Raw genomic sequence first — 27,037 nt, 5'->3', positions numbered from 1 at the left:
CAGAAGATATCATAGATATTAATGCTTATATAGAAAAACGTTATTTCTTCTGGTTACGTTTGTTATATTAAAACTTTAAACTGTAAGTATCTTGGTCAAACAAGATACTTGTCATACTTGTTATGAACAAGATACTTAAAATTTTCTTAAAAACATTTTTTAAAAGATTTTATTTATTTAAGAAAGAGAGAGAGTGCACAAGCAGGGGGAGAGGCAGAGGGAGAGGGCGAAGCGCAGATTCCCCACTGAGCAGGAAGCCCTACCTGGGGCTTGATCCCAGGACCCAAGATCATCCCAAGATCATCATCTGAGTGGAAGGCAGATACTTAACCAACTGAGTCACCCAGGTGACCCTAAAACTTTGTAAGTATATTTGTTTCACTAACAATAAATTAACCAATTCTTCGTTGTTAGATTTCAGAGTTCCAGACAAAGGTTTGCACAAACATACTCTAAGTTGCTGAGTTTAAAATGGGTTTTCTGAATCTCAAGTTTCAAAAAAAATGATTACCTAGTAGGAAAAGGTAACTCCCAACAGCTAATTAAAGTAGTTAACTGGAAGCATAGATTTTCTACTGGTAAAGGCATAAAACTTTGGTTTGAGAGAGTATCTATGAGTGTGTATGATAAGGTAAAAATACAAATTCTGTCAATGAAACCAAGATGCTATGATGAATTAAATTGTTTTGCACATAAAATTTGCTCAGCACAAACTTACTCTCAAAAAGAGAAAGACTATACCTCTAGAAAACTGTCAGAATGCCAAAAATTATGCTAATAAGTAATAATAAAATCTTAAGATTAAAAATCGTCAAGGTGGTTAGTGAACACTATGTTGTAATATCTATACTTTGTGTTTTGACATAGAAAGATATAAATTTTTATGTGAAAATTAGCTTAAATTATATTCCAAGGGAAGACAGCTGTCATCAGAAATATACTTTCTAGGACTGGACAATCAACACTTAATGCATGATTTACACATACAGAAAATTTACATATGCAGTAAATATACACAGACACATAGAGCATATGTATGTGTAAACATAACATACCACAAATAATAATAGCATTATCTGTAGTATATAATATGTATTAAATACACATAGATGCACGTATACAGGGGCAGTTCCTGATGGTTTATTTTCCTAAGAAGAGAGGGGAGAAAGTTTCATTTTGAATTTTGACCAAAGAAACTATGGTTTCTGAGTCAATAAAAATGGGACAAAATCCTTTTAATTTCTTCCACTCATGAGAGAGAGGGAGAAATCTAAGTATTCCAAAAAGGATATTAAAATAGGATTAAATACAGTACCTTGAAATGACTGGGAAAAATGTAATCTCACATGTCTGTTCCCTGACAGTGTTAAAGATAACATATAGTGAATTTTGCCTTTTCCAACAGGTTTCCTAAGACAAATTCAAAGGTCAGAGACTCTTGTCCTAAGCCTCTTTTTAACTTCATCCTATAGGGTTAGGGTAAGAAATGCCATCTTGGCTCAGCAATCATCTTTCCTTTTCCTACAGGACCAGGTGTAAACAATACCATCACCAAAAAATAATTCATGGGACTTATCTTTTGGATAAAAGTCATTTTAAAAAATGAAAGATTTCTAGGATGCCAGTATGGCTCAGTTGATTAAGCATCTGACTCAACTTCCGCTCAGATCATAATCCAGGGTTGTGAGATCGAGCCCTGTACTACCTCCTCACTCAGCGGGGAGTCTGCTTGAGATTCTCTCTCTCTCCCTCTGCCCCTGCTCTCTCTCTCTAATTAATTAATTAATTAATTAAAATAAAACAAAAGATTTCAGACTCTTGAGTTTATCACAACAGACCCACAGATATTTAATATCCTAAGTAGTGATAAAAGATGAAAGGCATGAAATATATATTACTTTAATATAGAAACAAACTTAAATATAGCAGCTGTGTTGATTAAAGTTCCACATGCTAAACAATGCAAAAAGTGATACCTTAGTAAAAAGTGAGGTAAACCATAAACATACACATAAAAATAAATCACTACAAAGAAAAACAAAAGGAAGGAAGTTTAAAGCTAGGAAAATTTTCAAAAAATAAATAAAACTAAGAAAATATATAAGGGACTGTTTTAGACAGTCCCTTATATATATGTGTGTATACACATATACATATACATTTAAAGTAAAATGGTATTTTTTCAATACCACAGGAGAGAGTGCTGAGTGCTGCTGTTTCCAACTCACTCATGACAAGAAAATGTGGTTAAATTTGTGCTAGGAATATATTAGGAGAAATACAGCAGTTACCCGAAGTTTAGAGACTTTCTGGGAATCAGAATTACTTAATTGGAGTAATTTGGTATTAAACAAACCTCAAGGCTTATTTGGGAAGCTAAAGGGAAAAATCATCAATTATGAATTTGTTTTACTGTAAAATCCTAGTTACTTTTGTGGTTGGAGGAAGAGAAAGAGAAAGAATTTTCACTACAGACTTTCTTCCAGAATTCAAAATTTTGTCTGTATATTGACATAATAAGAGTCTCTGGTAGATTTATTTCAACCGTAATGTGGAGCCTTATTTGCCTTTTAATTTAAAAAAAAAAAACCCTCAAACTTGGTATTACACAACAGACATGGTTTATGAGTCTCAATCAGGTCTTAGTTAAATCTCTTCTCTTCAGTGAAACATCAGGTTAATGACTACTGCTTGCCTGATTCCTCAGGTCTAACAGACTTTTACCTACTGTGATCCTACTACATTGAGATAATTTTGAGGCTTCCCCATTTTCTCCCTACAGCACTCATTTACAAGGACTATATCTCCCAAGACGCAATGCTGGACACTCCCCTCCCAGGATCATACAAAAATGTCCGACACAGTTGTTTTCTGGGAATTTGTTTTTAACTGGATGCACAGGTATAAATGACTGGGGGTACAATGAGGCTGTGTGTGTGTGTGTGTGTGTGCAGCTTGAAAGAAATGGGGAGCCAACAGATTGGTTTCTTAAAAACATTGCTTTTCAATAAGGAAACAGTTTTCTAATTTTCAGATAGCCATAGACCTTAGGTTTTTAAATAAGTGTGCAGAGGAAGTGGAGGGTACATAATTTTTAAAAAGCCATGTTTCAGCCAGCATGTTTGTTCTGTTCCCAGTGATATAGCAGAGGTAGGCCAACAACTTTTTATTTTTAATTGAGTTCCATTGACTTGGCAAAGTACGTGGAATTTGGTGCTCCTGGCAGCAGGATGACCTTGACTCTCAACCCTAATTTCAAGGCCATTTTAAGCTTTCACCTTTTCATTTTGTTTACATCTTCTAACTTTCACTGCCCTGGAAAACTGTACTTAGCAGGGATGTTAGAAATATTTGAAAATTGAAATTCTAATCTTTTTTTGTCTATTGTGGTTCTCAACATACGGTCCCTGGACCAAGCAGAAGCAGCATCCCTTGCGAACTGGTTAGAAATATACATTCTTGGGCCCCACACCAGACCTGCCCACTTAAACACTCCAGGGGTGGGACCCAGCAATCTGTGTTTTTAAGCCCTTCGTGCTAACATTTTAGATCTGAAATTAGTCATACTCAACTTACCCTGTTACTTTAGAGTCTCTGGAGGGGAACTTAAAAAGAAAACCAGACAAGTTAAGTCAGAACATCTTGGAGTGGAGACTAGGCTTTAGCATTTTAAAAATGCTGAGGTAAATGTACAGATCATTCCAAAGGGAAGCCAAGAGGGGACAGCCACTCACAAACCCTGCAAACTGTAGGAAATGAAAATCGTAATTCATAAAATGTCTTTTTAGAGTTTCAAGGAACCTGAGACAGGACCTCACTTTAGAAAGGAAGAGACTAAGTTCCTAGGTGAGATGCATTTCTACCTTATCATGAAGCCATGTGTTTATTAATGTTGAATACTAGCACCAAGTCTTGTCCTTTTTTGTGTTCCTAAAGGCACTAACGCAGTGTTTATATTGGGAGTGTTTACACTTAAGCATTGACTGGCTGAGTACATGGAAACTCTCCATGAAAAGACAGTTATTTACATTCTTTGCATACAGGAGATACATGGTTTTGCTGAAAATATTCCACTCCTCCATGCATAGAATCTATGGGGTTAGAAGAAATATCAGTGTCTAAGGCTTTGATAACCTCCACAAGCAGAAATGTTCACGGCTCCTCTCTTCACAGTGGAAGTGTTTTCTGGGCATGAGAGGCAGCTCCGGGAACCAAATGCTGGCTGGTAACTGCCCAGGGGACACGATTCACAAGTCTCAAGTCCGTTTGATGAGAAGGTGCCTTGCTTGCACTGAGCTGAAAAGAAAAATGTACTATGGTTAAGAATGATGACATTAAGCTATACAAAACTAACACTGGCTGGGAGAGGGTTTTCTGCATTTTAATTAATCTAGGAGACAAAGAACTCTAAGCATAAAGATTGTATTTTAGACTGCTGCCTGCTTCTCAGTCCTAATAAATTTTAGACTGATTTCCAGTCACTTTCATTATTACGAAACTTCGTTATTACGTAAGTGTCGATAAATGGTTTCTGAGTGAAGTTAGAAATTTCACCTCAGAAAGGTATTGTCACAAGAACAAGTTGTATGCAGGGGAACTTGTATGAGTTCTCAGCTTGCACTCAGTTCTCTGGAGTAATGGAAACAAAACCTTAAGTTGGGTGAGAGCCTCATTAATTAACTATAAGGCACCTTCGTCGCTCTACAAATTGGACTTCTTCTGTCCTCCTCCTACAGACCCCATCGGAGGGCTGGCGGAGTAAAAAGTAAAAGTAGTCTTAGCATGAGGCCCAGGGAGATAAGCAACTTTCTAAGGTTCATAGCAATGGTTCTGTGGGAGAGCGGGACGAGGGCCAGAATCCTCAACCCCCAGGGCACTACTTTCCTTTTGCCCTTGTTCTCCAAATGATGCTCAATGTTAGCATTTTTGGTTACTTCTACTAATCAGCTAGCAAGGCTCTCAAGTTTGTAACTGTCATTAAGCAATCACATCTACATTTGTAACAACAGCAAGGGGCATAGTTCTGAAATTCCCTCTTTTAGGTGTATCTCTTTTTGTAAAGTTTGTTAGTTTATTTATTAAAGTCATCTTTATACCCAACATGGGGCTCAAACTCATGACCCCAAGATGAAAAGTCCATGCTCTCGTGATGGAGACAGCCAGGTGCCCCTCAGGTATATCTTATTGTAACTTTAATCATGAAAGAAAACGTTTCCATCAGAAATGTTTATTGAATGATAATCAAATGTTTGGAAAGTATTGAGTATTTTAGTAGCAAGAATACATGCATGTGTACCTGTAGTTATTAATTTCCAAATAAATGGAGAGTTGATCTCATTGTTATCAAATACTATTCTCACAAAAAAAATTATTAAAGCAAACTCATGGTTGCTAAGTGTTATGAAAGTACTTTCCACCAATTAATTTGAGAGTTGATTAAAAAAAACTACATTACTTGATAAATGCAGATTAGAATTGAGGTGCCTGAGTGGTGTAGTCAGTTAAGCATTTGACTCTTGATTTCTGCTCAGATCATGAAATCAGGGTTGTGGGGTCAAACCTCAGGTCAGACTCCATGATCAGCATCTCCCTTTGGCCCTCCCACTTCTGTGTGATTTCTTTCTCTCTCTCTCTCTCAAATAAATCATTAAATAAATATTTTTTAAAAATGTGGGTTAGAATTATTGGCAGTGGAGTTTGACTTAGTGCAACAGAATGTGCCAAGGTGGGGGGAGGAGACAGACTTCTTTAATGTGAGGAAAACACTGAGATAATAATTTAAAACTAAAAGAAAAAAAATCAATCAATGAACTTGCTTATAGTGATACTCTTATTTCATCCTGTTTGCCATTTAGACTTCATAAGTGAAGACAAAATTTAGGTTTCTTGTCAAAATGTGCACTAGATCATTACCTTTGCATTCCAAGATGCTTCTTGAATGGAGATACTCGGTGTAAGTCCCAGCTGGACAGAGTTTGCACTCAAGCTGCCCTTCTTCATCCTGATAGAATCCAAGCAAGCAGCTTTCACAGACAGAATGCTCCAGAGAATAATAAGTTCCCAAAGGGCAATTGACTGAAAAGAAAACAGAAAACACTGAAACCAGTAAACTATGGAAACAGAAGACATTTAATTTCCTTCTTCCTAAAGACATGAAAATAATAAAGCCTGCTTCCAAGTACTATTGTTTCTGTGTTAAGTCTTACTGTCAGAGGTTTCCTCACAAGATAAACCTTCCAGAAATGTATTCCTAGAAACAAACAGTAAGATTCTTTTTAAGAAAATGCAAATCCTTATTGACCAAGATTAGGGCTTGTGTGATAGGAGCTTTAAAGCATGTATGAAACCAGATCGTCCTGGGAAATACACAGCTAACAAAGAAAAAAGGCTGCTGTAGGGAAGGAATAAAACAATGAACATAGATTAATTTGAGGCTTCAAGATAGGAAGAACAGTTTCTTAGTGATTCCTCTGAACAGTTCCCGTATGAAACTGATTGCTTGTCTATTACAGCCTCATTTCTAGAAACAAAACCAGCCGAAGGTTCTGAGTCTGAACCAGGAGAGTTAAGTAGAGCCTTGTCTCTGCTTATAGGAATTACTGTCCACTGAAGGCAAGTCTGAGACATCCTGAGACCCAGGGCTTCTGAGGAAACAGGTAGGACCTTCCTTCCTTGGAGATTTGGTCTACTACTTGGCAGGCTTGAAGTGACTCAGGATTTCTGAGAGCAAAGTGGAATGTTAAACCCACAGAAAGGATGTGAGCAAAGTTAGTGTTGGTACAGAGAGGGTACTTGAAATCAGCACGTATGATTCTGATGATAAAGTATGTAAAACTTACGTGGAAACTTACTAAAAATTCAGATGCCAAGGCCCTGCCCCCCAAAGTATCGGATGTATTAGTCCTGGGCTGGGGCCTGAATCAGGATGCATTTTGGTAAGCCCTTCAGGGGATGCTGACACAGGTGGTCTGAAGGCCAGACAGAGAAACACGGAACACTGACCAAGATGATTCCTAATTTTTACTTACAACGTAGGGAGGAAACAAGTCACCCAAATGAGCTCTAGGAATAGCAAGAAGTACTGTTGAAGGTTTTCCAAGCAAGGGGGGAGATCCCACACCTCCATAGGGACACCAGACTCACACCATTTGGTTCAGTTGAGCATAGTTTGGTTAGAGGAGTCTCCCGTATCTATAAACCATGACTTATTAGGGAAACAGGCTGGAATTGATCCAGATTGTGGCAGTCTGGGTTAAACGGTAAGGGGCTGTGGGTGAGGAGAATGAGGAGTGGTTGCTTACTGGTTAACGGGGATCTCCTCTGGAGGTGGTGAGACGGTTTTGGCAGTGGTGATGGTTTGGTGGTGGTTGAACAGCATCATGAATGTGCTAAATGCCATTGAATGCTACACCTTAAAGTGGGTGATGTTATACCATGTGAACTGGGCACTGGCTACTAAGCTGGAAATCTACTGTCTTAATGGGTAAGACTTCCTGAGTAAGCTCCTCGCCTCTCTGGCTTCAGTTCTGCCATCTGTAAAATGGGCTTAGTAGTAATAGCACTTCACAGAGTTGCTAAACAGAATTAAACAAGAGAGGGGCTCAGCCTGCCTATGGAAGTGGTCAAAAAGGATCAGTCTTTATCACTGGAGATGCTGCTGAAAGTTGTGAGCTCTAAAGTGCTAGAAATAAAACCAAGATCTGAGTCCCTTACCTGAAATAGTTTTCTTGTCCTGAACAATGGTGGTTACTTAGATTCCTGAGACAAAATAATAAGAAGAACAACCACACGACATTCGCACAATGTTTCATTTCAATACCCTAGTATAGTTGTAAGGCGGCTCTACTCATCTCATTTGACCCACTTATGAGCCAGATAATTTTTTTTTTTTTCAGGGAAAAGTCTTACCACACATACGCCCTCTCAGCACCGAGCCTGGTCTGCAGAAAAGGAAAGCCTTTTCTGTCTCTAATGAATTGCTGTCGGCTACCAGAATTTCAGATGAAAGCTGGAAGGAATACATGGGTTCCTGACTGAGGGTCCTTTCCAGTTGATTTGTAATGGTTTCCAAAGTCCTAATGAGTCGTTGCTGATTTTCCAGCTCGAGGGTATCATTTCTTTCATCGGGCAATGGCACACTAGCTGAGATAAAAACAAGACGAAATAAAACATAACACACACAACATGGTGTTTCAGAAAACCATTTGTAGTTAGTGTCTTTTTTTTTTTTAACCAAAAAGAATTGGCATATTAAAAATCTTCCAGGAAAAATAAACTGACACTCAACCACTACTTATTGAGCAACTAGTATAGGGGTAATACTAAGAACAATGCAATTTGTTTTAATCCTTCTCTCATGTGCTGGATCTACGTCACCTTTTTGTGAAGTTCTTCCTTACAGCATGTATAACTTTCTGTAAATTCTTGCTTTTTAAAAACATGCCTTAGTGTGTCATGCCAAGATGAGTACAAAGCAGGATGTCTGTTGCTGCGAGAATCATAAAATACATCTGTGATATTAAATTGCAAAAAATGACAAAACTTGGGTGATTGCGTTCTCCCTCATTTTCAGTTCCAGGACTCTTTACTAAGAACGATGACAAATGGTAAATTTGCAAAATAGGTCTCCCACCAAGAACGTCACATGATATATTTTTTTTTTCAGTCTCTCCTTACCTGTGATGTTAAAAACTAACTTAATTTTGTGGTTCGATAATGGGGCACTTCTTCTAATTCGTGAAGATCTGGCTTTGCCGACACCTGTGGGTGTCTCTTGCACAGAGTCCAAGAAGTCATCGTAAGAGTAATCCAGTCTGTTAGCTGCGCCCCAACCACCAGGTCCTGGACAGTTGGGGCAGAGAAACAAGATTCTACAGTTGCCTCGTTATCGGCATTTAGGTCTGAATCTTAAGCCACAAGTCAAATCGCCCCCTATTTCTTCAATTGCCCATAATGTACTATATACAGGGATTCATCTAGAATCTCATATTTCTCATCTACAATCTTATATTGTAATTTTTACACACTTCATTTTAGATTTAGACTACCAATGAATCGCACAAGAAGAAAGACAAGTCCCTTTGGAGCTACCTAGGCATTTAAGCCGTTCCTCCCTTTGAGTTAAGAGTTAATTACCTTAGCTTTAGAGGTAAATTAAGATGTGGGTGTGGAATTTTCAGAATTTTAATCAATTCCTATTTCCCTTCAGGGTTTGCCCCATTCTTTTTTTTTTTTTAATTGTAATATCAGCTTTATAAACAACGCAAATGATCAGGTTTCCTTTTGTGAAGCTTATTCAGGATACTGCATCATATTTTTTTAAATTTATTTATTTTCAGCATAACAGTATCATTATTTTTTCACCACACCCAGTGCTCCATGCAATCCGTGCCCTCTATAATACCTACCATCTGGTACCCCGACCTCCTACCCCCCGCCACTTCAAACCCCTCAGATTTTTTTTCAGAGTCCATAGTCTCTCATGATTCACCTCCCCTTCCAATTTTAAAGGTAGAGGGGCGGGGCACCTGGGTGGCTCAGTTGGTTAAGCGACTGCCTTCAGCTCAGGTCATGATCCCGGAATCCCGGGATCGAGTCCCACATCGGGCTCCAGCTCCATGGGGAGTCTGCTTCACCCTCTGACCTTCTACCCTCTCATGCTCTCTCTCTCTGTCTCTCTCTCAAATAAATAAACAAAATCTTTAAAAAAAAAAAAAAAAAAAAGGTAGAGGGGCAGGGGTGCCTGATGGTGCAGTCAGTTAAGCAATGGATTCTTGGGTTTCAGCTCAGGTTGTGATCTCAGGGTCATGGGATGGATCCCCACATCGGGCTCCATGCTCAGCACGGAGTCTGCTTTAGATGCCCCTGTGCCATTGTGACCACCCACATAGATTCAGTTGGTAGCTTTTGGACGTAGGGTGTGAGGGTGTACAATTCCAGTCAAGTTATTTTCCTCTTTCTGAACCTCAGTTTCTTCATTTATAAGTTGAGGTCATTCTTCTCACCTCACAGGTTTGGGGGATAATTGAGACAATTATCTAGCTCAGTGTTTGCCTCGTTCTAAAACCTCATTAAATGATACTAATATTGGTCTGGGCATATTGTTCTTGCATGATTATGTGCTTTAAATATCAAATTATATTTATACAGGCCTCTTGACCTATGTAAGCAGTTTAAGATTTTTAAATTAAATTTAAATTGGGTTTTAAAGAAAATAAGCTCTTAAAATTTTTTTTGTCTAATTTATGTCTTTTGGCTATTAAAATTACCTAGAATAAATATTTTTGTTTTTCACACAAACATCCTTCCCACAAGTGTTATGTAGCCATTATAGAAAAACAGATGAGCCAAGACAAAAAATTTTTTTGATTGCCTACAATTCCACCATATAGAAATAATGCCTATAACATTTTAGTCAGGATTTTCTTCTATGAATGTATAAACACACACATATATGTTTATGCATACACAGATACATGAATCGCTGGAACAGAAATAACCATACCATACCTTTAACAAATAATTATACTACGTGTATATTACTTAGTAATCTTTCCCTAATTTTCTCAATGATATATTATGGCATTTCTCAAAATATTCTCTTCTATGACTATACCACAAACTAACCAGGTTTCTATTTTCAGACTTTTGGGTTATTTCAAAATTTGAGAACACTCTTGTGCATAGAGGATTTCATAAAATGTAAGGCACCATCAATGAGAAGATATATTCCAATTTCAGAGATGTCCAAATGAAAAATGTACACCTTAGAATTTATGAAATATAGGGCATCTTTGCACACTGATGTGATTTTTATCTTGAGAAATATTCTTAGAATTAGATTTCTGGGTTTCACTATTTTTAATCTTTTGATACATATTGCCGATTGCCCTCCAATTTCTCCCCTGTATACAATATAAGAGTATTATTTTCTTTCCTTATACCCTTGCCAATTTTGGGTATTGTGATTCTTATTTGAATGTGTTAATCTGACATGTCGAAAAGGGCATCTCATTTTAGTTTTAACTGGAATTACATGACTATTATGAGGTCAAAGCATTTTAATATATTTATTGACCCTTTGTTTTTCATACATTATGGCTTTCCAAGGTGTTTTCTGAAATGTTACACTAATCTTGTGACTCTCTACTGTAAAGGCATTCAAGGAGGAAAGCTTATCTCTTAGGACACTATGTGTCCACATAGGATTCTAGCAAACCGCCATTTTGATCCTTATTAGAGGACAAATATCACCCATCTCAAAGCCTTATGATGCCAGCTGACTCCCTCTAAGTGCATTCTTAGACCCAAACTTCAACAGTTTGGGAGGGGAAACCTGTGTCATGTGTGACAGAAGAGCCATTGTTATTCTAGACATACTCCTGCCAACTCTGTTGCCACTGGCACCTCATGTTTTCCTATATAACACTTTAATGTCCAAAATTTTCACTGAGAAGTTTTATATAATAGTTAAAAATGGGGAAAAACCCAAAGGCTACCAGTAGGAAATTGTTTACATAAATTATGTCAAATTGATTAATTAAATAACATGTGGACATTGAAACTGAAATATAATGTTTAGTGACAGAAAAATGTCCTCAATATAATGTTAACTAAAAACTCAAGTTTACAAAGTAGTATGGGCACATATACATAATGTGTATAGTTATATGTATATATGTTAATATACATAGGAATACATATGTAAGTATATTAACAGAATTATTTATGGGATTGTGGGTTATCTTGATTTCATTCTCTGGGTTTCAACATTTTTCAAATTTCTGCAATAAACATATATGCAAAAATATTTTTAAAATTTAAAAGTTATAAAGCAAATGTCAACATCACTCTAAATGCTAAGTCACTACAAATATTACACATATGATTAGTGTCAGGAAGAAAAAGGCGGTCTGCTGTAATGTCAACTAATATCGTCTCTCAGATAACCTTCCAAGGACTTTATGTGTACTTGTACTTATTCATTTAATCCTGAGAATGGTCCTATGAGTTCAATACATATACAACAACATATACATACACATATATGTATACACAAACTTGCTCAAGACAACATAGCTAATAGGTAGTAGAGGAAGAATTTGGATATAAGAAGTTGGTCTTAGAGTATATGTGCTTAACTATGATACTATTTTGTTATCACTATTATTATTATTATCATTATTTTTTTGAGAGGGAAAGGGAAAAGGAGAGGGGGAGAGGGAGAGAGACCCTTAAGCAGGCTCAATCTCACAGGCCTGAGATCATAACCCAAGGCTCAATCTCACAAGCCTGAGATCATAACCCAAGCTGAAATCAAGGGTCAGACACTTAACTGACTGAGCCACCCAAGAGCCTCCATCACTATTATTTTTTAAAACATCATTCTGGAAGTGTTATACAGTTTTATAATAATGCAATAAAAATGACAAATATAATTACTAGAAAGGTTGATGATGTTATTAATGAAAGACCCAAGGGTGACTACGAAATCTTCCAGAAATATTAAGGCAGTAAGCTAAATGGCCAGCTACACCAGCAAACAAATCATATACCATAGTTAGAAATAACTTTAATAAAAATGTTGAAAGATAATATGGAGAAAACATGAAAATTCAATTAGAAGGTATATCAGACTTGAACAGATTGAGTCTTAATATATTCTGTGTGAGAAATCTGAGTATTTTACATGTGTAACTATTTTAAAATAATGGCTTAATTGTAATTTAAATTGAATGCCATATAAAATGGCTTTAGTACTATTCTAAGATATCATATAAATATTAAAATTTCACAACACAATGTGACTTATTTTTCTTAGTTTTTATCATCTCAAGAGTTTTGGTTTTTAAAAAAGTTAATTTTTCTAGATTGCCCCACTCTTCTGGACTTAAAAATTATTTTGCAGATCAATCTTGCAATCTCAACACTGCATAAATTAATTACCAATTGCAAAGCCATTTTCATAGTCATAATTGTATTCGAGGCAATATTTTTTGGTCAGGTCCTCTAATCTGCAGTCAATGTCCTCAGCATCACTACAAAATGATGGGACCTGCAAATAAAAAATGGAAGAGTATGAAATGTAAATTCCACGTCTGTGTGCTCTGGATAAGCCCTTTATTCTGTTGGTCTTCCATTTCCCTCTACAGAAGGGAGGAGAGGAACAGAGCTCTTCCGGCTTCTGGACAGACCCTGCCCCTCGCCCAGGCCCTCCCCTGCAGCCTCTAGTACGTGTGGACCAGCAGGATTAGTTCAGGCCTTTTTTCTCTGTGCATGTCTCTGATCCCCAGAAGTCCAGCACCCCTGGCATATCTCTTGTCTCTAAATGTTCACCCCATACGGCTCTTTAGATCTCTTTTCTCTGATTCTATCTCCCACCCATCTCTCAGTCCTCAGAACTTTCATCTGCCTTCTGGATCTCGGGCATCAGCAAATCTCCTATTATTATTTTTTTTTTCACCTCTCTTCATGGTTCCTTCATCTTTGTTCTCAATGACACCTCACCTTTCAGTTTTCTCAAACCATGGATGTGGCGGTGGAGGAAGTGTCCTCCTCACTCTTCCCTGCTGTTTCCAGATCACGCTCCCATGCCCCTCCTTAGGGCCTCACAGTCCTGAAGCTCACTGCATAGTAGATGGCCCCTCTGTGCGGCAGCCACCTACAGCCTTTCCCTATTCTGCATCACCCCCTCATTCCAAGAATATCCAGTAACTGTCGCTGTTATCATTCTTGGTGATTTCTATATCCATCTGGCGAATCTCCCATCACCGTGGCTTCTCACTTCCTTTTCCCCCTCTACTCCAGTCTTCCAGCCTTACTTTCTTCAGTGCGGTCATGGTCAAACCCTCAGACCCCATCATTACCCATAACTGCACCCTCTCTTACACCCGGAAGTCTTTGACTTCATCAAATTTATAATCCATGGACCCTACCACCTCTTCACTGTCTCTCATCCAATGTCTCCACCGCCTTGTTCATCCGTCTTAGACTCTATGGCTCATTACCAGGAATCCCTCCTTCACACGCACCCATCTCCACCGCTAGTCTGCAGAACCCATCACCCTAGTTAAGCTAATTGCTCTGCTTTCTTTACACGTGCACCCACATGGTTAATTACAGCTTGAGAGAAAACACAATCCTGCTTCCTGCCAATCCTACCACCTTTCTTTAGCACATTCATTTGCATTTTCCTAGAAAATGATTTTATACCATCAACTCCCTTTCCAAACCCTCACAACTCCTCCCCCCACCCTTACTCTCTCAGCTGATCACTCCACATCTTTTTTTCTGTGAGAAAACAGAAGTCAGAAAAGATCTTTTGACACACTTCTACCCCTGGGGGTACCCACTCGTGTATCTGTGTCCCTGTGTACACTGCCTCCTTGACTCCCCTCTTTCTCTCACACTGGACGTCAACCCTACTACCACTGAATCTACTCTTAGCATCTATCCAAAATCCAAGCTGCCTACTCTGTTAGGGATACAAATATGTATATAACACATTTTCTCCGAGATGTTCAGCACAAATTAAATACACTGTTTTGCTTTCCTATAAACAGTGAAAAAGTCCTAAACAAAAATGCATGAAAAAGAAAGTCCTTTCAATGTTCAATTATCTCTCATAAAATAAATACAGTCTACAATGGCATTTTTGTCATACTTTAAATAACAAAGCAGACATTTTCAAACCACATGAACCCCACGCTTCTCTGGCTTTCTGACTCAGAATGTTTTTAAAAACTCAAAAATGTTTTAATAAAGATTCACTTATAATTCGTTCCAGAAGTCCAAAACCTATAAGCAATCCTAACTATTAGGAGCAAGTTTGGATTACAGAGAGGCGGGAAATCATTAGGACACGAAATTCCAGTGGCAGGTTACCCTGAGGAGCTATGAAAAGCTCAAGAGCATCCTTTAAAATTCAACAAATACTGCGGACATACCATTTTCCCCAGGGTAGTCTCAAATGCTTCAGAAAACTTCTTCAGCAGATCTGTATCATCACAGCGAGTTGCTTTGTATAGCATCTCAAAGGATTTGAACCCATGATTTGCAAAACGTTTTACTGGAAAATGTTAGAGAAAACAGCTTCAGTTGGTTAAGTGTTTTCAACACAAATATTTAATTGTCTTTGTAATAACTGTAACTTAGGACTTTGGTTCTAAAATGATTTGTGCGCTGGCTATAAAAACAAGAGATGACAGTTAAGACAATTTCCTAGGCATTAATTGATCACAATAAACCATGAATCAGCCAAGCGGCACCATACCCAGTTACCCCGTGATGAGGTTTGCTTTGATATATTATTCTTTAGTTTACAACCACATTAAGAAAATGAACATTTAATGGAAAAAGAGATTTAAAATTTTTTAAATTATATTTTTGGGAATTTCTGAAAAATCCTGTCTGGGTCAAAGATATCTTTTATATCTATATAATTTTGTATCATGTATATTTCTATTATATTTTTAACCAAAATACATTAAAAATTTTCTAACTATGATGGATAATCATAATCCTTGAAAGTGTAATTCCCACAGAGAATTCCCCCTTAGATCAGAGACTTGCATGGTTAGACACAGCAAGCTGTCCCATAATATTCTGAGACAATGATTCCTAGTAGCATCAGGATGAAAATCCTACTGTCTAAATCTGTGATGGAGATGAGTGATATTGCAGAACTTTTAATTACTACCCAAATTTGTGGGAAAAAGTAGCTCAAGTAATTGGGCTTTATTCTCTTTTCAGGACACTGGCATTTAAACTCCAACTATAGTAATGAATCAAGGATCCATTCCAAAGAGTATTTATTTACACTAGACAAAGACACTGGCTATTTTTATAATTATACATATATTTAAGATTATGGAATAGCTCTAAATATAAATCAGACCTGCAGAGATTGTGACTGATCTTTCTCTATCATATATAATAGATCTTACTTTAATTAAATATAAGCTCTTCTACAGACTATGAGACTGTAAGTTCAAGTTTATAGATCAAGAATAACATGCTGACATTTCTATTTCTGGCAAATAACAAAGATTGGGCCAAGATGGGTTTGCCTTAAACAGAATCTTGTCCTGTACCAATCAAAAATGAGACTCTGAGGGGCTAACTTTTTAAATCAAGGGCTGAGCATTTCTCTTATTCACAAACATTTCAAGTTCACGACACTATTATTTTTTTCAAGTAAGCTCTACGCCCAGTATAGCTCAAACTCATGACCCCAAGATCAAGAGTTGCATGCTTGCTCTACTAACTGAGTCAGCCAGGTGCCCTTCATAGCACCATTTTTCATTCATCAAACCCAATCCCCATAGTAAGGAGGTTTTCCTCTTAAATACCCCGAAACATACACACACCCAAACACACATACACACACACACATGAAAGGAGTCCAGAAAGAAATTAAAACTTACTAGCACAGTCTGGCCACTCAGTGGAATACGGTGGCTTCCAAATTCCATCTTCGTAAGCACAGTAATACTTCTCAGTAGACCCTTCTGTGAAATCATAGCCCTCCGAGCAACTTAATGTGCAGTTAACTCCAGCACTATCTTGAGTACATATAAAATCCCCATTTACAGGTGTAAATGGAACTTCACAGGGAGAAGCTGCATTAAAAAAAATTGTACTATTTCTACACAGTGGTTTAAACAATATGAATTAAATTCTATGAGTCTAAGCTGAATTTTGGAAAAGGACTCCTCCTGTCCACCAGCATTCCTAGAAGAACTTTCGCCATAAACCCTTAGTGTGAGAACATGACCACACATGCCTCTTGGTTCTTAGGCAGGCACAGTTGAAAAGCTGTGCCTATGTGTGACTAGAGGCTGTGCATATTTTATAAATGCTAAGTTACTTCTGACTTGGAGTTGTTATTTGTGGCCTTCCTATAGTGAAAGTGAAAACTAGATAGCATTATGTAGTAAGTACATTTGCAGAGTCTGTCTCCTCAGCTATTCAAAACAGAATTATGACAGTAACGTTTTGTACTTTCAGTGAAAATGTTAATGAAATGTTAAAGACCACCCTTGAAGAAAATATTTCTATGCATCATGAAGTGAGGCAATGACAATAGGAAATGCAAGTAAGATCTGTCTGTATTCTAACCTTACGAATCTATAGCACACAGTCCATTTTCTCTCACTAAATACAGCAATTACATATAGCGAATGGCGACCAGCTTTCTGGAGGTTTTTGTTTTTTAAAGATCTTATTTATTTGACACAGAGAGATACAAGTAGGCAGAGAGGCAGGCAGAGAGAGAGGGGGAAGTAGGCCCCCCGTCGAGCAAAGAGCCCGATGCAGGGCTCAATCCCAGGACCCTGAGACCATGACCTGAGCCAAAGGCAGAGGCTCAACCCACTGAGCCACCCAGGCGCCCCATGAAAAGAATACCTTTTATGACAATGTGGATGTCACAGCTTCTGTTATTGCCCGAGGGGTCAGTGGCTGTATATCGCACTACAGTCTCCCCATGAGGGAAAAGGTCTCCGGGTGAATGGCTCCTGGTGATGAGCAACACGGCCCCTAGAGAGGAAAGAAGAGGAAAGGAGGGACCCAGTCTGGGGGTGACTGGTCTGCGGTCACTTCATCAGTTCCCGTATTTGAATTTTTACTTTCTCTTTATACAAACCACCTAAGCATTCAATTTATGTTGATTTGGTTACTAGTAGAAAAATAAAAGATGCAATGTTTATAGTGTAACACAGAAACATTAGATTCAAAAACCTCATCGGCATTCTTGCTAAATAAATGGTTTTCCCTGAGTAGATCAGTCTACTGGGATACTGGAAAATTTTTTAATTCTTTATTTAAATTCAATTTAGGTAACACATTATTAGTTTCAGGGGTAGAATTTAGTGATTCGTCAGCTGTATATGACACCTGGTGCTTGTGACATCAAGCGCCCTCCTTAGTGCCTGTCACCCGTTTATCCCTTCCCCCCACTCACCAATATTGGAAATTTAACTAAGAAATTTATTTAATTTGCATTTTAATTGTCACTTACTGTGTTTTAGTGAGACCTTTAACATGAACTTCAAATGTGTTTCCTCACTTTTTTTCTACTTTCCTACGAACCTTTCTGACTTTAGGGGACAAATCTTGGAGAAATGAAGAAGACTACAGAGAAGTGTACTAACAACATTACTGAAGTGCACAGTTCATGCCTTCAGGACGATGTAAACATAGAGAACTTATCAGAAATCTTCAAGTACAACAACTAGTATAGGTTTAATAAATGTGCATTATGAAGGGAAATCCCAGGGGCAGGTAAGATGAGTAATATTAAATTATATATAGTTATCCTAGCATTAAAACACATTACCTTATATGATTATTCATTCCACTTAAACAAGGAGTAATTTGCTTTTCATTTCTTTTAACCTTTTTAAAAGCTTTTAAAAATGAAATACAATTCAGTGTTAACCACGCTGACCACAAAATCTCGGCGTCCGCACCTGAGTTGTCTGAGAACTGAGGCTCATCCCACACCGCAGGGTACTCCTTCTCTGAGACCTGCATCGGAGGTGGGGATCTGCACCAGTCTATGCTAGGTGGTTCTACATCTAAAAAAACAGGAGAGCAGAGAAAGAAGTTACAACTGGTATTCAAAAGTGACGCAGTGGGCACAAGAGAACTGACGTCTACTTGTGCTAGCAGAGAACCTTGACCTTGTTCGCTGGCCCTGGAGCCCCCTTTGACAATGAGATTTGTGGTAACCCTGGTCTCCAGGCAAAAGAAAGACCTGACTCTTGTTATTTATTTGGTCCTCTGCCTGCTGAAGAAGAAATACTAGGGTCCTAAAATCACTCTGAGCATGGCCGTGTACAAGGCAATTCTGGGGGTATCTGGGTGACTCTGTTGGTTGAGCGTCTGGCTCTTGGTTTTGGCTCAGGTCATGATCACCGGGTTGTCAGATCAAGCCCTTAATAGGGCTCCACACTCAGCATGGAGTCTGCTTGACATTCTCTCTCCCGATCGCTCACTATCTCTGCCCTCCCCCCGCCAATAAATAAATAAATCTTTAAAACAAAAGTTTTTTTTGTTTGTTTTGTTTTTTAAGACAGTTGTGGATGTGGTGGGCATGCCACCCAGAGTAGTGAAGCCAATGGACCAGGAAATGAAGAGAACCTTCCCAGAAAAGCAGGAGTGAGATGACCAAATCTCAGGACAGGCTAATTTAAGGGACTCATCTGAGGTCATTACGCTAAAAAACTGCAACCATGGGCATTAAGACCAGGGTATTTCTACCGGTGATAGACAAGAACATATATTTGGAAATTAAATGAGCTGTATCTGTGAGAATATGTAGATTTCTGTTTTATGCTAAGTCTTTTCTCTTTTCCTGCTTGTCATTTCATTAGTGCAGTGCCTACTGATTTTCTAGACTGTAAACGCTGCCGACCCATGACGAAGTCTCTCTTGCAGTTAGGTTTTCACTGCAGAGCATGGCAGTGAAAAAGTTGCTAAATAAAGAAAAATGTGAAGAAATGCTCATTGGAGGTCTGTGCACTTGAAGGGTGCCGAATCGAGTCAATTCAGAGTTGAACTGACAAATCCCGCAGTGTTTACGGTTTTCCCAAAAGAAATTACAAACAGGTATTTCCAAGATTTTCTTAAACTTATCTGATCCTAGGTAAACATTTTATTTTTTCAAAGATTTTATTTACTTATTTTTCAGGGAGAGAGAGAGGGAGAGAGCACAAGCAGGGGAAGCAGCAGTCAGAAGGAGATGCGGGCTCCCCGCTGAGCAAGGGGCCTGATGTGGGACTCCATCCTAGGACCTGGGATCCTGATCTAGCTGAAGGCAGATGTTGAACCGACTGAGTCACCCAGGTGTCCCTAGACAAACATTATAAAGTTGAATTGCAGGCGTAAGAGAGCAGGAAGACTCAGTTAATTACTGTCAAAAGGACAGGAGGTACTAGTGGAGGCACTGTCTCCAAAGGGGAAAGAAAGCCCGTTTCAAAGCAAGTGAGGCCGCATTCCTGGAATGCTAAGCAAAAGCATTCCTGCTTCCTCTCATTTATCAGTAAGAGACCCACACCCTGTCATCCGAGGAAACAAGCAAATACAGGCTTTGGAATATTTTCTGTCTTTTTCTGTCTCTGTCTCTCTCTGCCCCTTCTCTCCTTGTCTCCCTTTCTCTCACCTTCCCCTGCTTCCTCTTCTTCCCCCTTTCATCTCTCTCTCATAATTTGAAAATCCAGTGTCTAGCTAGACACTTGAGTACACGTTTCACATTTCATCGTGCTGACTCTTCATTGTGAAAAATTAAAACTTGGCAAATGCTTGAACCACGGTTCCATGTCTAAAATCGCAGTATCACAGAAAACAAATCCAGTGTATTTTTCATATGACTGGTCAAGTTCATGTTTAAAACAACACTGAACAAGCAATAATAAAAAAAAAACAAAAAACCAAGCACTATGAAATGAATGAGGCTGATTTTTACTTGGATCTCTTTTTATTGACTTTTACCCAAACCTATAATTTCTAAGATAAGGAGACAGTCTGATATGCATTAGTTATTTTAAGAAGTTATGCAAAATTCTTGAAATATTATGAATTTAATGTGTTGAATTTTTAAACAAGCATATTAAAAAACATGAGATGAATATAGGAAAAGTCAATATGTTTCCTAGAGCTTAATGTGTGTCAGGCACCAGCTCAAGTGGTTTATGAATTTTAAGTAATTAAAAACCTCATAATAACCCTATGATGTAATTATATTTATTCATTCTATTTTTGGATAAGGAATCAGAGGCACAGAGAAACTACTGGTCACACTGCCTTTAAGTGGGTGAGCAGACTCAGCATGGGCTCCAAGTCTGTGCTCTTGACCACTACAGACTGCTACGTGTCCTGTCTTTCCATGCATTACATCTTGGTGATGGGTGTCTGCTGTCCACTGTATATCTGCTCGATTGACTGAAAACACAAAGACGAACTACAAATCAGTGCATGTCCCCACCCCCCAAAAAGGACTGACCTACAGCAGTGGTTGTAGGGATGAAGAGGCTGGGACAGATTTCAGAGACAATAAGTAGATCAAACCAGCAGAGCTTGATAACTCATAGAATGTTGGTGACGGAAGGAAAGGAGTCAAGGATGACTTCCAGATTTCTAGAGGGAGGTGTTTGGCTGGGCCCCTTTCTGAGCTGAGAAACATTCTAGGTCTGGGTGAGTCTGAAATGCCTCTAGGACGTCTACAGGGAAAGCTCAGTAGGCAGTTCTATACATTCGTTTGAACTTCAGAAAAGAGATTGAGATAGAAATCTGATGGCGGTCAGTTAACAGAATCAGTAGGAAAACTACAGAAAGAGAAAGAGAAGAGGACTAGGCTGGAACACTGGAGATGAGTCACCGTTGAAAGCTGGCCTGAGGAAGAGAAGCCAGTAGGAAAGAGAGAACAAGGAGAAATGAGAACAATGGGTTGGCGAATCAAGAAAAGACTGGTGTCGGATAAGCTAGGGAAGGAGACAGTTTTAATAAGGAGAGTGTGGTTAAAAATGTAAAATCTAGGGGTGCCTGGGTGGCTCAGTCGGTTAAGCATCTGCCTTCAGCTCAGGTCATGATCTCAGGGTCCTGGGATGGAGCCCCACATGGGGCTTCCTGCTCAGTGGGAAGCCTGCTTCTCCCTCTCCCTGTAACCCTCCCCCTGCTCATGCTCTCACTCATACACACTCTCTTTCAAATAAATAAAAGAAAAATCTTTAAACAAAATGTTTAATCTAAGGAAAGATTGTGCGAAGTGAGAACTAGAAAGTGTGTAGTAGGAGTAATTCTAGAGACCATTGGGTACCCTGATGACAGCAGTTTATGAGTGGAGGGGACAAGAGCCAGACATATTGAGTGACTTTGAGAATACATGGCCCTTGAAACAAAACAAATGACAACACCTGGGAACTTTTCAAAAGGCCCATATTGGAAGAAATCAGAGAGAGATAGGGATATGTAAAGGGTATGTAGGTTTCAAAGAGGGAGTGGCTTGAGTAGGTTTCAAGGCCCATAGGGAGAATCAGTGGTAGGGAACTGTCAAAGATAAAGGAGCAGCAAAGCCCTTCAGATTATTCTCACGAACCCACCCAAATAATTTCAGCGCTTACCAATAACCTTGACATGGAAAGTGCAGCTGGCTTGGTTGCCAGAGAGATCAACTGCTGAATATGTGATGGCAACATCTCCAATTGGGAAAAGGTAAGGTGGGGTGAAAGCTGGATGAACATGGATTGATACCTTTTAGAGATAAATAAATATTTTGAAAGTTAAAGTTAACAGCAATGATACATTTTTTAACTTAAATATTATTAGGAAAAGTGAAGTTTAAACAATGATACAGTATTTCATACATATAGCAAATAGAAAAAAAAATTGGGCACAGCCCTTTGGTGTGTTTCTTTCCAACTATTATTCTATTTATACAGTTTATATAGCTGGCATATGTATGAAATGTTATTCCTCGTTTTTTAAAATACAGTATCTTAAAACATTCTTTACCACTGTTACATAGTCTTTAGAACTTAAGAAGACTCTTAAATGTCTCCAAAATTTTCTATAGAATATGTAGATGCTAATTTAAAAAAATCTACTGAAGGACATTAAAACTGATCCCAAATTTTCCTATAATAAACTGGGATGAACAGTTTTGTACAGGTAATTCTAAAATTTTTAAATTATGTCTCTGTAACACATTTCTAGGACATAATTACTAGCCTCAAAGTCACTAACAATTTATTAATAGATAATACAAAATTTCTTTCCCAAAACATGGTAAAAATTTGCATTCCCATTTGTCAGTATCTGACAGTGTCACTGCTAAAGTTCCCACTCTAAGTTCTCTGCCCTGTATTAAATACCATTACTTCTTGGTTAACTCAAAAATATGACACCAGGTCACTGTTTTAGTTCACAATTTCTTAATGCCTCTGACTAAGACTACATTCTCATATGTTTGCAAGATATAGATATATTCTTTCCTTTTTGAATTACACATTTGCCTTCTTAGGCAGTTTGAAAATTATGTGATAGAAATACATTTATATTAATGTGTTAGGTAATGAATATTCTAACCTTTGACAAGTCTGAAGCATTTTTCTCAAATTTGCTATTTATCTTTTAATTTGGGTATTTTTAAAAATAAAAATTTAAAGATACTTTTATAGTCAAATGTGTTTGTCTTTTCTATTGTACTTTTAAAAATATTTCAACACACGGGGGAACATCTAGCGTGAACTCTCATTAGACCCTGAAATATGGTACTGTATTCCTCTTAGTGCTTGTTGATTATGATGAAGGCAACAATAATGCGTATTTTCACAGGCCTCTTAATGTAAAGTAGAAACCACACATGACAGACATCACCTACAGTACATTTAGTCCTAGAAGTCACACTTGTGCTGTTATTTATTTTTTTAATTATGTTCAGTTAGCCAGCAGAGAGCACATCATTAGTTTCTGATGTAGTGGTCAACGATTCATCAGTTACTCACAACACCCAGTGCTCATCACAATCCAGTGCCCTCCTTAATAACCATCACCTGGACATATGCACTTCAAAAATTCAGATTTAAAAGTTACCTTGTCTTCAGTTACCTAAAGAAAAATATCATGTGATTTCATTTAACACAGAATCTAAGAAAACAAAAAATCACATCCCTAGATACAGAGAAGAGGTGGTGGCTGTCAGAGGAAGGGATGGGGGAGGGGGTATGAAGTGGGGTAAAGGGGGTCACAAGTTACGAACTTCCATTTATAAAATAAAAAAATCTTGGAAATGTAATGTGCAGCATGGTGACTATAGTTATTTTTTTTTAAAGTTACCTTGATTCTAAGTATATTCAGCACAATGATTACAACAGTGTTTGTGTGTGTGCTGTGACCTCCCCTCATACCAGTATAGCCTGGCTGGCACAAATTATACATGTTTACACACAGTTGTGAAAACAATATACCATAAAAGCATCTTTGTGTATGTGAATACTAACAGTGTTAAGTCCTAAATGAATTCCTTTTTTAACATCTAATGGATAATTATCTCAAGCTATATACAATACTGAAATGCTGTATTCTGTGTTAGAGAAAGCTGAATTAAGAACTGATCTCTCCTTCACGTTGGCCAATATACAATCATTTAGGGCTCATATTTTAAAAGATACATTCATAAAGAGGAATTCATATTGTTTCCACATCTTTTTTTTTTCTTAAAAGTTCAGCAGAGCCTAGGTAAGGGGCAAAGAATTCTTAGTCAGGTAATCTTAATGGATACATAATACAACAAATCCATGGAGTACAAAGTTTCCATTTTAGAGATTCTTATCTGAGATTTCTAGTTAAAAACTCAAGGCCGATCATTCCTCCAGCCAATGAGGCATTAATATTTATGAGTACAGTATATATAGAGAGAATGGTCATTAGTGTAGTAGTAAATCTTTGATATCTCACATATTTGCAGTGCATTTAAAATCCATTCAAAAAGGATGCAAATGTTCACACAAACATTACCTTTTCCCCAGAGTTGTCTTTACTTGTTGGGATTTGCCAGGTGATATTGGCAGAGTCTTGCTGTTCCTGAGTCTTGGCCTCTATGTCCTTAGGACAGCTGATTTGAGGAGCCTCCACATCTGACTCAGAAAATGCACAAATCAGTGAATCGATTGCTGGGTAATTCTAAGTCATTTAAGAAAGAGGTAAAAATATGTGAATACTCTGTGACTCATTGTTTCCAGCCCAGTTCCAGGTTAGTTTGGAATATGCGGCGGCCTTCAGCGTGGCTTATGAGACCCTTCCTGACCTGGTACCTGTTGACCTCTTAGCTTCATCTCTTATGGTCCCCAACCAGAAATCACTCTCCAGGCTGGATACTCTCATTCCCATACCAATTCCCTGGTCTTTCTTGCACCTGTGCCTTTGTGCCTGAGTCAATGCCTTCGCCCTTCTTGACCTAGATAACTCCTTGTGCTTTCTCAGCTTAGACACTAGCTCCTCGGGAAGCGCTCCCTCCACAGGCTCCCACAGCCCTCTGTCCTTCCTGACCATAAAACTCAACATGCCATTTTGAAATTGAATTTCACCCCCCAGCAGAATTCGCATTTGTTGAAGGCTAGGATAGTTGTTGTCCCATTGTGTTAAATAGTACACTGGAAGCTTGGTAAAGATTTTTGAATGGAATGAAGAAACAGAAAAAAAAAAAAAATGTTAACTGTGGCCGGAAGGAACTACACTTGAAAACAAGACTGTCAAGTAGAATTAATTGGCAGTGCTAAAATGCACTGTCAAAACAACAAACAAATGGAAGCCAATGATATTTTCTGCAGCAAGAAACTCTGTAATACAGATGTGGAGTTAGACAGAGGTGGTAACGTTAAACATATCCACATCGGTCACTGTAGAGATAAGTTCTTATATATAACATAGAAGTTCTTTATTTTAAGTTATGTTAAATTAGGTCTACGATAACTTGCAGCTGGATATATCCTAGTTGATATAATCTGAGTCTCATATCTTGTTTTTGAAAACTTTATACAACTTATATTTTCTTTTTTTTGGAGGGGTTGACACCTAGACACTTTTCCCCCACAAATCTGAGTTACCATATTGACTCTAAAAATCTAAAAAAGTAGTTGAGTTTTTATTCACACTTGAATAATAGTTTAACTGGATTTGGAACTTAAAGTTTCTATTTTTTTTCTGTATTCTTTGGACATGGCTCTATTTCCTTCTGGCATTTAGAGTTGTAAATGAGAAGTATCATGTAAGTCTGCCTCTTGTTTCTTTCACGCAGTTTCCCTTTTTTCTCTGTGAAACTGAGTTAAGATTTTCTTGTTAAACTCTGGACCTCAGAAATTTTGCCAGTCATGAAACTATGCCTGTCTAATGGTCAGGGGCTATGGCTGATCCCATGTTTCGAGTTCAGCTCAGAGAAACCTCCTTCTACTAGTAAGACAGTACTCCTCTGTCCGCTTCCCTCTCTCCTTCTGGAACTCTTTGTTAAATGTACATCGGGGCTTTTTCCTATCCTTGGTATTTCTTAACTTCCATCTTTTTGATTTGATCACTTGGGATATTTGGGTTCTTTGTTTATTATTTCTCCATTCTGAGGGAACTCTCAGTTTGGTTCTTCAAATCACTAATAGTGTTTGCAACGACATCTGTTCCATTTTGTTTACCCTTCTCTTAGAGATATTTTTGATGTTTTTACTTCTGAAAACTCGTTTTTGTTCTCGACACCCCCCTTTTCACAGCAGTCTGTTCTGGCTGCAAGTAAGATGGCAACGGCCTCCTGTGAAAGTTAGGGGATGCAGGTTTTCCAGGGGAATGGGGTGCCTGGGTGCCTCAGTTGGTTAAATGTCTGACTCTTGGTTTCGGCTTGGGTCATGATCTCAGGGTTGTCGGATCAAGTTGAGGATTTTCCCTCTCCCCCAGTCTTTAAAAAAAACAAAAACAAAGCACTGATAACTTGCTTCTTTTTAAATGGACTCAGTCCTATGGGCTTTATATGGACCAGAAATTCCTCAGAGATTTTCATCTCCTGATGGACAACTTACCTGATTTCCAGCTTTAACATTATCCTTATATTCTACTTCTTCTGTCATTGCCTGGCCTATTAGAATTGGATTTTGTAAATCCATCATTTTGAAACAGAAACCTTCATAGAGTGTATTAGGATAACTCCTACCACTTTATCTTGGATTTGCAGCAAAAGCTGCAAAGAGGGACAGGCCCACCCTGTACGAACATGCCTTTATATAGGAATCTCGTTTTCAACCTGACCAACACAGGGGGGCCTACCTTTACACACAGCTGTCTGAACTTTGACGTTCCACTTCCCAGAGGTGGTGCATCTCACTTCTTCTCTGACGCCTGATAAAATGAATCCTCGGCGGCAACTGAGTTGACAGACCGTCCCAGGTCTGGCAGGCTGCTTGCCACAGCTGTGGGGGGAGATGATGACCCCTCTGGGCTTCTGAAAGGTGGGGCAGTGGCGCTCTGTTGTAAGGAAATGAAAGAACGTTATTTGCATTCC

At 38.3% G+C, this 27,037-nt stretch overlaps 1 protein-coding gene across 5 annotated transcripts in view; it reads right to left on the bottom strand.

Annotated features, from left to right (window-relative positions):
• SVEP1 (sushi, von Willebrand factor type A, EGF and pentraxin domain containing 1) overlaps positions 1-27,037 on the bottom strand; it is a 180,227-nt gene that overhangs the window by 81,677 nt on the left and 71,513 nt on the right. For all 5 annotated transcript variants that reach the window (XM_032308801.1, XM_032308803.1, XM_032308802.1 and 2 more), the window contains 12 exons: positions 26,803-27,000; positions 24,517-24,635; positions 22,122-22,251; positions 18,471-18,578; positions 17,407-17,538; positions 16,425-16,619; positions 14,946-15,067; positions 12,946-13,054; positions 8,677-8,841; positions 7,909-8,142; positions 5,914-6,075; positions 4,135-4,296 (listed from right to left, as the gene is read on the bottom strand). In XM_032308801.1, coding sequence (XP_032164692.1) covers positions 4,135-4,296; positions 5,914-6,075; positions 7,909-8,142; positions 8,677-8,841; positions 12,946-13,054; positions 14,946-15,067; positions 16,425-16,619; positions 17,407-17,538; positions 18,471-18,578; positions 22,122-22,251; positions 24,517-24,635; positions 26,803-27,000 — 1,836 coding nt within the window. The remainder of the gene's footprint in view (positions 1-4,134; positions 4,297-5,913; positions 6,076-7,908; positions 8,143-8,676; positions 8,842-12,945; positions 13,055-14,945; positions 15,068-16,424; positions 16,620-17,406; positions 17,539-18,470; positions 18,579-22,121; positions 22,252-24,516; positions 24,636-26,802; positions 27,001-27,037) is intronic.

This window comes from Mustela erminea, chromosome 12, assembly GCF_009829155.1.
Source record: "Mustela erminea isolate mMusErm1 chromosome 12, mMusErm1.Pri, whole genome shotgun sequence".
In the NCBI taxonomy this organism is placed as follows: Eukaryota; Metazoa; Chordata; class Mammalia; order Carnivora; family Mustelidae; genus Mustela; species Mustela erminea.
Note: the sequence above shows the minus strand (reverse complement) of the source record. Positions and strands in the feature narration are given on the sequence as shown.